This window comes from Helianthus annuus, chromosome 9 (genome assembly GCF_002127325.2).
Source record: "Helianthus annuus cultivar XRQ/B chromosome 9, HanXRQr2.0-SUNRISE, whole genome shotgun sequence".
Taxonomy (NCBI): Eukaryota; Viridiplantae; Streptophyta; class Magnoliopsida; order Asterales; family Asteraceae; genus Helianthus; species Helianthus annuus.
In genome coordinates this window covers 12985926-12997270 of record NC_035441.2, presented here as the reverse complement: position 1 = coordinate 12997270, position 11345 = coordinate 12985926, and the positions used below count along the sequence as shown (strand labels likewise).

Below are 11345 nucleotides of genomic sequence, written 5' to 3'. Positions count from 1 at the left end.
TAGACACATACCATATTTAAACGTTTATCTTGAATCACATGCTTGCTATGAGGAATTGTTTAAAACTTATCTTTTGCTATGTATATATCAAACTTGTATACTCGCCTTTGCTTTTGCATTGAATTGTATTTTTAAACATGTTACAGGTTGATGAGGATGATGCTAAGAAATGAAGTAGCGTTGATGCCTAGATACTCATATAGACGCTAGGGTTTAATATGTAGTATCAATTTTGGTTATGTTGTTATGTTTCTTTTGTTAAACTTGTTGTATTTGAATTTCTTGTAATGTTGACAATTTGTCTTATGAAATGAAATCGGATTATTTAAATACTTGCCACAATTATTAGCGTTATGATGTCTCGAGCAATCTTCACACTTCGTCTCATCCCGATGTTTCCGCCATTGGTTAGGGTGTGACACTAAATGTTTCGTTGAGAATGTCAGGGAAGGCTCAAAAGGCTGGTTTGAAAGAGTTGCAAAAGGTCCTTCAAAGTGTGTTAAATGATAAAAGCATTGAGGTAGAAAGTGTTTATGATGGGAAAAGTCTGATGAAAAGGATGTTGTGTAGTAGAAAGGTTCTGCTTGTTCTAGATGACGTGGATGATACTGAGCAACTTGAGGCGTTAGCTGGTAAACCTAGTGTAGAATCATCACTACAACAAGGAATAAGCAAGTGTTGAAGGCACACCAAGTGAACTTTATTCCCCAAGTGCACTTTATTCATGATGTCAGCCTGTTATCGCATGAGGAAGCAATTTGCCTCTTCAGCAGGTATGCATTTGGGAGAGAGTCTCCGAATCAAGGGTATGATGAGCTATCCAGGATGGTTGTACGTTATGCCAATGGTCTTCCCTTAACAATCAAAGTTTTGGGTTCACATCTTTGCGGTAGAAGTGAGCATGAATGGGTAGATGCCATAAAAAGACTAAAAACAATTCCGTTGAAGGAAACTTTGGATAAACTGGAACTAAGCTATATTGGTCTAGATAATGATCAAAAAGAAATATTTTTGGATATTGCATGCATACTTAAAGGTGCCACGAAGCAGAATGCAATCAGAATACTCGAAAGTTGCGGATTTCATGCTGAGATTGGTTTAAGTGTTCTTGAACAAAAATCTTTGATAACCATATCTGAGGTTGACAACTATGGTGAAGTTGTTGAGATGTTGTTCATGAATGATCATCTAGAAGAATTGGGCAGGAATATTGTTAGGCGTTTACACCCCCATGAGCCCAGGAGACATACTCGATTATGGATTGATGAGGAAATTATAGATATACTGGTTATAAATGATTCGGTAAGGTTGAAGTTTACATGAAAATTGGAAAGCTTTTTATTTGTTACGACAAAAATTCATATAAGCTTTTTCTATTTATAGGGTACCGAAGAAACACTATGTATAAAACTCAAGCGTATAGACCTCAATCCAGCAATTATTATGAAAGGTCTTGGAAAGATGAAGGAACTTAGATTGCTTTATGTGGAGGATGTATATGTCACAGAAGAACTTGACAAAGGTAGCCAATGCTTACCAGATGCTTTACAATATCTTTATTGGCGTCCGTACCCTTTTTGTTTTCTACCTAAAACTTTTCATGCAAAAAAGCTAGTCAACCTAGAAATGGCTTGGAGCAATATCACTGAACTTTGGCAAGGGGAAGAAAGAAAGGTAGAATAATTGTTGATCGGTTGGTTTGCGTAATGCATATAATGTTATAATTTGTATGCTACCAATATTCATCCTTTCTTTGTTCTCACAGGTTCTTAATAAGCTTAAATTCCTTGATCTCCATGGTTCAAAGTTGAGAACCTTTGACCTTATGCTGACTCCAGATCTCCAGGAGTTAAATCTTGAAGAATGCGATCACCTTTTCGAACTCCACATGCCCGTTAAATGTCTGAACCTCAAATTCCTCAACCTCAGTTATTCTAAAGTGAGTAATATCAACCTTTGGATGACTCCACATCTGGAGCTTTTAGATCTCAGAGGATGTTCTGACTTTGTAGAACTACAAATGCCCGTTGAATGTCCGAACCTCAAAATCCTCGATCTCAGTTGTTCTAAGGTGGCTAACCTTAACCTTGGGATGACTCCACATCTCGAGAAGTTAGATCTTGGAGGATGTGTTGACTTTGTAGAACTCCACATGCCTGTTGAATGTTTGGACCTCAAAATCCTCACCCTCCATGTAACTAAGGTGGGTAACCTAAACCTCGGGATGACTCCAAATCTCGAGATGTTAGATCTTGATGCATGTAATGAGTTCGAACTCCACATGCCAGTTGAATGTCCAAAGCTCATATACCTTAAAATCAGAGGTTCTAAGGTGAGTAATCTTAACCTTGAGCTGACTCCAAATCTTGAGACATTAGATCTTTCAAAATGTTATTGTCTTCTAAAAATTCATGCTCCAGTTGGATGTCTAAAAAAGCTTGCCTACTTTAGCTTAGACACTCACTCAAATTTTAAAAGTTTCCAGGTTCATGAATGGTATAACTCAGCTGAGCTTTATTCTATAGCTACATCATATATAAAGGCAGAGTGCATACATATATGCCCACTACACCCTAATAATAAATTGCCAAATTTTGGGTTTGATTGTGAAACAGATGAACCTGGATACTCATGGATGGGAAATATTGAGAAGCTTATTTATTCAGGTCTATGCCCTTGCAAAAATCTTGAGTATTGGTCCGCAACTATTTGTGGTTTACAACATTTAAGAGGGCTTTCACTTGATGGCAGTATTCCTGAGGATCTGTGGCAGTTAGAAAGCTTAGAGAAGCTTTCTTTGAATATGGTAGAGATTCGGCATCTTCCAGATAGCATTTGTATGTTGAAGCATCTAAAATCACTTGAAATTAGTAATTGTTTGCTTATTGAGCAGTTACCAGAAGAGATATGCAGATTAGAGTGTTTAGAGGAGTTATACCTATGTTCTTGCACATCCTTACGAGATATTCCGAATAGCATATGTAAAATGAAATGGTTAAAATATTTACGTGTCGTTGGTTGTGATAAAGTTGAGAAATTGCCAGAGAAACTTGGATGTTTAAAATATTTAGAGAAGTTAGAATTAGGGAGGTGTAAATCTTTACAAGGCATTCCAAACAGCATATGTGAGATGAAATGTCTAAAACGTTTAGATCTATCCAGCTGTGATCAAGTTGAGAATTTGCCAGAGGAAATTGGGTGTTTAGAATGTTTGAAAGAGTTGAATATATTCAGTGAGGGCATAAGTCGCCTTCGTCTTCCACAGAGCATATTTCAGTTGAAAGGTCTGCGGATTACTGGGTCAAGAGAGCAGCTTCAGTCATATGGTTTTACATCCTTCACTGAGTCATACCCAGGATCCCTTAACTTCTACGCAGTAGAGCTGTGAAAAGAGATAGGCACTCACAAGTATTAAAAGTCCAGTCTTTGGATATTTAAGTTTATGACGTATAGAATGTAACATGTTATTATTTATATAATGTAACAGGGGTTCTGTAAATAAATTTACATCGATTTGTAATTCTTGATTGTTTTTTCAGCAAAAAAATTAGGAGCCTCAATCAGAATTAGAGCCAGCTATGACTTTGACATTTTGTTCTCTTTGACTAGTTAGGTTTATTTGGATTATTCTGTAAAAACTAGGTTTTAAACGGTTCCACGACTTCTTGATGAATCTTCGCAGGTCAGAACGAACCAAAACCGGACCTAACCCATAAAATATAAAACTAGGAACTGAGAACCGTATCTCATTTGATACACGGGTCCTACTAGCAGGTGTAAAAAATAACTTGTGTACTTAGGTTTATTTTATTTTATCAAGGCATAAAAAGTAACGCTTTGGTTGGCTTTCTATAGAGGCTAACACACTTTGTTATCCACCGTTGGCACTAGATGAAACAATTGAAAAGGAAATCCAGTTGCAAAAGAAAATGAATGCTACACACATATTTGACTTCAAAGTCAAATTGTATTGTCTTTCAAGAGCCAACATGAGTGAAGAAACTAGAAAGAAACCTATGCGATGTATATTAACACTGAGAACCAAATTCACTTGAAAGTGAATCATTTACAAGAACCTGAACTGTTGATCCCTTAATTTTCAACAGTGGGTAATGGTGTATATTCCCTTGGCACTCGGTAAACTAAATCTAAAATCTAGAATAATCAAAGGTCAGAACAAGATAATTAGGTTTTATCAAATGGGTTGTAGGATATAAGATTTGTTTGTGCTTTTGATATTTAACGTTATAATATTAGATAATTACTTTTTTGAGTGGTTGGCAAATTTACTTAAATTTTATAAAATTAGATAGTCACATATACATACATGTATTCATTTCAACTTAAGCATGTATAGATTACTTTCGGTTTGGTTTTAGATAGTCATATATACATACATATAGATGTATATGTTAGACCATAATATCAGCCGATATTATGGGCATCCTTTTGACAGCTTTGTGATTGATTGACAGCCTTGCTATATTCCTGATTATTAGCCCTGTATAGTTTCCGTAGATATCTACTTTTCTATATTATAAATAGGCTCTTGTATCCTTTGTAAGAATGTGTATTGTCTATTTGCTTGACTTTTACAAAGGATACAAGAGCCTATTTATAATATAGAAAAGTAGATATCTACGGAAACTATACAGGGCTAATAATCAGGAATATAGCAAGGCTGTCAATCAATCACAAAGCTGTCAAAAGGATGCCCATAATATCGGCTGATATTATGGTCTAACATAATATCAGCCAAAGGGTTACCGAAGCACTTGTTTCAACGCTTTCGATCCAGTTTATGCCTTCGGATGCCTACGGCTCAAACTGCGGGGGATTGTTAGACCATAATATCAGCCGATATTATGGGCATCCTTTTGACAGCTTTGTGATTGATTGACAGCCTTGCTATATTCCTGATTATTAGCCCTGTATAGTTTCCGTAGATATCTACTTTTCTATATTATAAATAGGCTCTTGTATCCTTTGTAAAAGTCAAGCAAATAGACAATACACATTCTTACAGTATATTCTTTTCGGTTTGGTTAATGTTTGGTTATGGGACATTCTTAACCATAATCATAATTTGTTAATCGATTAATCAAATAACTGTACCCATTGGTTAATTTCGGTTATAGGCTAATTCTAATTCAGTTTGATGGCAGTCCGGGTGTCGCTTCATTAAAGTTAATGGCTAAGCTTTGCAAACCCCAACAATATAGCACAAAAGGATTGATAAACTAACAAAAAAAAATTGTCGTTATGCAGTATCGCGCAGGTTTCTTAATAGTACATATATATACCATTGAAGCTTTGGCTAGTGGTAGAGGGAAAACCCTCTTGGTGTTCAGATAGGAGGTCATGGTTCAATACCTAATATCCGGGAAGTGTAACATTTAGCCGTTCAAAAAAAGTATATATATACATATACATATATATATATATATATATATATATATATATATATGGTTAGGATCACGTGAGAAGCACTAGGCTAATTGAGAAACTTGAGAACCATTTTGAACTACACATTTTCTCTATACTTTTCGTAATATACATATATGTATAGTATAAAATTGACTATATACATATGTGTATATTACGAAAATCTTAAGGAAAATGTGGGGTCCAGAATGCTTCTCAAGTTTAGTTTTTATGAAATAAGGTGGACTTCTCTTAGGATCCCTACCCTATATATATATATATATATATATATATATATATATATATATATATATATATATATATATATATATATATATATATATATATATATATATATATATATATATATATATATATATATATATATATGATTCGGTAAATGAAAACATTATAAACACATCTGTAAAAAAAAGTAAAAAAAAAATTGTGGATGCGTTAGTTTTGACTGATATAAGTTTTTTTTAGGCGCTGGCGTAAAATTTTACAGCTAATAACTATTTTTTTTATTAGAGCGTAAAAAAACATCAACCAGTCAAAAGTAAGGAATCGACAATTTTTTTACTTTTTTAAAGATTTGTTTATAATGTTTTCATCTATGTTTTTGCAAAAAAAAAAATTGGCCCAACTCGCGCCGGATCAAAAGTTCTCACGGTTCTCACGACATTAGTGGTTCTCATTTTAACTCATCCCTATATATATAGGGCCAGGATTTAGAGAGAACGGGTGAAAGTATGAGAACGGTAAGAACGATTATGGATAGTCAGATCTGTAGGACCGTGTTTCGTGACCGAAACCGTGATTAGTGTGAGATTAGTTCAAGATGGGAGAGATTAGAGATGGATAAACAAACACTTCTTTGTATTAATCGATAGTAAAACATTACAAATCGGCCCGGTTACATGACAACCGAACTAATACCAAAGGAGTATACATCCGGGGAGAGACTAAGTGATGATCTCTCCCCCAAACCATAAAACTCACAGGGAACTCACACAATGAGCTCACCCTCACTCTAACTCTCTCTAGTGCAAATGAAAGACAAGGGTTGATATTTATACCCACACCCACTTGTCTACAAACACACACGGTCAAACCCATAACCCTCCTGTTTGACCACTTCAAACGAGCGGGTCAATACACATTTGTTTGACCGTTTCACTAACTATTACATAATCAGCTTAAAATACAAACTAAACTATTCGACAATCATCGGACACAAAATCTGCATCAACAAATTCCCCCTTGTCTGTTGCTGTCGAATGCTGAAAATGCAACTGCAATCGATCTTCAGTCAAGTATTCATCTTCTCTATATTAACAAATTCCCCCTTGACGATGATCCAGGTAAGTAGTATCTTGACGCTCCTTGTATAATATTTCCCCCTCAAAGTACGCGTATCCGTGTTGGGTGTTGTGCAATTTCCTCACAAGGCTCAATTAACCGATCTTCCGTTGATCTTCCAATACTCCAACCGACATTTGATAAGGGTTCCAATCTTTAAGAACTGCATCAAGTCTTGATATGTCATAAGACCTTTATTTCATTCAAGCATACTACATTGGTAGAGATTTCTGGTGAACCGTCTTCTGTAAACCGTCTTTGTGGAATCGACCAAGTAATGCACTTTAATCTTCTATGCAAAACATTCCACGCCGAACCGTTTGTATCACTAGAAAATCACAAACTCTACCACCTGTGATTGCGTTTAGAAATTTACCAAAGAAATTCAACATATGAAAAATTTTTATCCCCCCATTTCTTTGGTAAGATCTCTAAGCCTTAACAGATTCTCTCCACTTCAGAGAAACTGTCGTCAATTTTGCAGAACAAATTCTCTCCACTGAGTAGAATTTATCTTCAAATTTTTACCAATTCCCTCCACTGAGCGGAACTGTCGTCAATCTTCACTGAATGTTCTCAGTTGTTCGAAAAATCATGAAAACGACTTTCTTTTTTGCATATTCTAGTTGAATAAGAACGTCCCCTAGTACCCCATAGGATCCGACTTGTATCCCTCCAAAGACTTTGTGAACTCGTTAGGACCGGTATTGACATTCTAGGTTCAATCATTTGTTACCAAATGCGAGAATATGACAATAAACAAAAAAGATTTCTTCGTTGCATATTCTAGTTGATAAAGAAATTTCGCCAAGTACCTCGTAGGATCCGACTTGTATCCCTCCAAAGACTTTGTGAACTCGTTAGGACTGGTATTGACATTCCAGGTTCATACGTTCGTTTTCAAATGCGAGAATATGACAATAAACAAAATGCTTTCAAACATTTGCGACTAACCGATAACAATCATAAACATTGACGTGCGGAAGTGAACATACCATTTTGGTTTTTAGCCCATAGTAGTCAAGTCACCAAAATTTGACGTCTGCATCGGTAACCGTGACTACCCCGCATTTTTCAAAAATCATTTGTTTTCACCAAGCTTCATCATCCCGCGCGCTCCCGAACCCGTACAAATTTGACGTTGACATTTAGAAGCGCGGTTCAACTAAACTTCACGAACACCCGACCCCACTCTGCAAATAACGACTAATGTCTCATCTAAAACATTTTTTTTAATGTTCCCCTTTTTTTTAAATTAATGTTTCCAAATGATGCCCAAAACAACATAAAATCATATGAGGCCCGAATTAGTGATCTTCTTTGGCCCACTTGGATTCACTTGAAGGTCCACTTAGTGCTTTCTAGATGTCTCGATACCAAACATCCAGAAAAGAAAAAAAAATGTGCAGACATCTTCAATAAGCAAAGTCAAACCTCCAAATAAAAAAAAGGTATCTGCCACCCACTATTTCTTCAACCTCCAAACACTCAAAACTTTCACCATTTTCTTTGACGAACAATAGCACTTTCAAGACTCTCTCTCTCTCTCTCTTCGATGAACAGCCTCCAACAATCAAAAACACCCCAGCCGCAGATATCTTGTACAGCTGCCATCTGCGATACACACCTCTGATTCCATCATCTACATCTGATGAAACCCCAAATCAGAACAACATCGTAGCAGCCGCTATTATCATCTTCTTCTCTGATGTTGAAATTGGGTCTGAAGTGGAATTGTATGGGGATCATTTACCTCAGTCGCTACCCCTAATGTGTCTCAAAGGGTTTTTGATTAACAAGGAGTTTCGTCATCATCAACAGCAGGAGTTTCGTCATCATAAGAAGCAGGAGTTTCGTCATCATCAACAGCAGGAGTTTCATCAAGGTCTTCAGCAGGAGTTTCGTGGGGGTGGGGTTTCATCACAGGGGGAGTTTCGTGGAGTGATTATGTGCAGGGGTTTCGTCATGTGTAGGGGTTTCGTCAACATGTTATGAAGAAACCCTAGCTTTCTTTAACAGCTGTCACCCTTTCTCAAGAACACATTTGCAGATCTGTTTCAAAATACCTTATATGTTGATGAAAACTTGATGATTTTGATGTGAAACATGAAAACTAACCCCCTGGTGTGTTCCGTTTCAGCTCAGATTCGCATAAACGGCCCAGATCTGGGTTTTCTTCGTGTTTACCCATTTTTACATCTAGAACAAAAATCACAAACAATCACAGATCTAGAGCACATGTGATTTAGCAAACGGTTAGATTTACTAAATCGGGTACCGTGGCTCTGATACCAATTGAAGGACCGTGTTTCATGACCGAAACCGTGATTAGTGTGAGATTAGTTCAAGACGGGAGAGATTAGAGATGGATAAACAAACACTTCTTTGTATTAATCGGTAGTAAAACATTACAAATCGGTCCGATTACATGACAACCGAACTTGGTTTGGTATTGCTACCACGCATGACTTTGAGAGTCATGATGATATTACTGAGGAACGTCTTTATCAGAATATTTTTGCTTCTCACTTCGGGCAATTAGCAATCAATTTTCTGTGGACTTCCGGAAATCTCTTTCATGTAGCTTAATACCAAAGGAGTATACATCTGGAGCGAGACCAAGTGGTGATCTCTTCCCCAAACCATAAAACTCACAGGGAACTCACACAATGAGCTCACCCTCACTCTAACTCTTTCTAGTACAAATGAAAGACAAGGGTTGGTATTTATACCCACACCCACTAGTCTAGCAAACACACACGGTCAAACCCATAACCCTCTCGTTTGACCACTTCAAACGAGCGGGTCAATACACATTTGTTTGAGCGTTTCACTAACTATTACATAATCAGCATAAAATACAAACTAAACTATTGGACAAGCATCAGACACAAAATCTGCATAAACAAGATCAAACAATCTATGGACTAGATGGCGCGGTGGCGTTTTCGAAAATAACATAAACTTTTGAAAGGGGGCACGCTCCCATAATGGCAAAAAGGTAAATGTTCATCTACAAAACACATCAAAGCGTGACCGAAACATATATATTTCCTAGAGAAACCTCCCCAAAACCAACGTAAAACGCGAAAACCCTAGAAAACGCGAAACAACAAAATCTATGGCGTCGCAAAATCAAACCAGATCCAGAGGCAAAAAACATAGTAAGTTAACTTCGATTTACATTGTGCTAGTTTATGCTGCTTTTGGCGTTCTGATTTTAACAATAAATTTGCTGTTTCTACAAGTGTGGAAGGGGATGGGTCATCTGCTCCAAAACGCCAAAAACCGAACGAGCAACGAAAGAAGACAACAAGAGGACATGGTACAGAATGTTACTTTTCGTGATGTAAAAATACACTTTGATACTTTGTTGCCAAAACGCCAAAATTTGTATTGTTTGTTTAATAATGTATGAGAATGAAATTTTACATATATGTCATTTTGTTATTGAAAAAACATATATCATTTGTGTGTTACTAAACGCCACAAACATGTATCATATGATAACTTTGTTACTAAACGCCAAAAAATGTATGGTTTGTGTTATAAACGCCATTTAACAGTTATTGTCTTATTCAACATCTATCATCTGTTATTGATTAATAAAACGCCATACATGTATCATTGTGTTATTAAAACCTAAATGCCATTCGTAAAAAAATATTTTTTTTTTAAAAAGCGCCATGTAAAACTAGCATAAAGATGAAAACGCCATTTCTATTTAATTTTTTTGGGCAACGGAATCATAACGCCATTGTTTAGCGGGAAGTGGACAATGACAATCGTATCCCCACACATAATTTAGAGTGCTGTATCACGTGGCCGGCCAGGGTCCGTTCTCACCGTTCTCACACTTTTCACCGTTCTCTCCTGATCTCGTTCCTATATCTCTAAATATAATAAAGCAAAGGTTAGAAATCTTATTTGTCAACATAAGAAGCCCCCCACGTTGGTTTCAGCTGATGTGTCATTTTGTAAGAATTTTCATTTTTTTAATAAATCCCAAAGTCAAACTGCATATCACGTGTTCAAAGAAAGGTTGCAAACAAAACCTCTCTATCTCTCTTCCCTGCAGATCAAAGGAAACATCAAAAACTCTACACGCTCTCCCACCCTTCTTTCCCTTTCCTCTGCCTCTTCATATTCGTTCCCTCTGTATCATCTTTTCTCCATCTTTTCTTTCCCATTTTGAGCTAGGGTTCAAAAAACCCAAAAACAACCCTTATGTATCTCAGCTTCTCTCTGAAATACATACCCCATCTTTGCTTAAAACTGCAATTGTTAAAGTTTTTGTTTCAAAATTCAAATGGATTTCAAACACTGCCTCTAAATTCCCCCTTCATTCAAATGCCAAAAACCCTCTTTCTCGCTCTCGAATGGCTTCTGGTTGTCAGTATTGTTAGTGTCTAGGGTTGGCGAATCGACTTTCCGGTAAAGTTGGCTAGGGTTCAAGCCGAATTCCGCTCACACAGGTAAGTCCAGTGCCAAAGATTTCATGTTTGGATGCATCAATTTCGTTTTTGAAGGAAGCTTTGCTATTGTTCGAAGGAATCAGA

General features: G+C 36.6%; 2 protein-coding genes across 3 annotated transcripts in view; both read left to right on the top strand.

The window, feature by feature from the left end:
* The window catches only part of LOC110877204 (toll/interleukin-1 receptor-like protein), a 37167-nt gene extending 36841 nt beyond the window's left edge, over nt 1–326 (top strand). For both annotated transcript variants that reach the window (XR_004866822.1, XM_022125371.2), the window contains one exon: nt 147–326. Coding sequence is in view for 1 of the 2 variants with exons in the window: in XM_022125371.2 (XP_021981063.1) it covers nt 147–210 (64 nt within the window). In the remaining variant the exon portion in view is untranslated. The remainder of the gene's footprint in view (nt 1–146) is intronic.
* A 113-nt stretch (nt 327–439) lies between these two features.
* Nucleotides 440–3433, top strand: LOC110875300 (disease resistance protein RPV1). The gene is made up of 4 exons (XM_022123496.2): nt 440–675; nt 735–1302; nt 1384–1674; nt 1766–3433. Exons 1-4 carry the CDS (start codon nt 440–442, stop codon nt 3386–3388), a joined length of 2718 nt encoding a protein of 905 aa, XP_021979188.1. The 3' UTR covers nt 3389–3433.
* Nucleotides 3434–11345: the final 7912 nt, after the last annotated feature.

Excerpts from the sequence above, each read along its gene's own strand:
- LOC110875300 (XM_022123496.2), top strand. The coding sequence starts at position 440 with ATGTCAGGGAAGGCTCAAAAGGCTGGTTTGAAAGAGTTGCAAAAGGTC. Across the intron at positions 676-734 it reads CTACAACAAGGAATAAGCAA|CCTGTTATCGCATGAGGAAG; the intron begins GTGTTGAAGGCA and ends TCATGATGTCAG. Across the intron at positions 1,675-1,765 it reads GGCAAGGGGAAGAAAGAAAG|GTTCTTAATAAGCTTAAATT; the intron begins GTAGAATAATTG and ends TTGTTCTCACAG.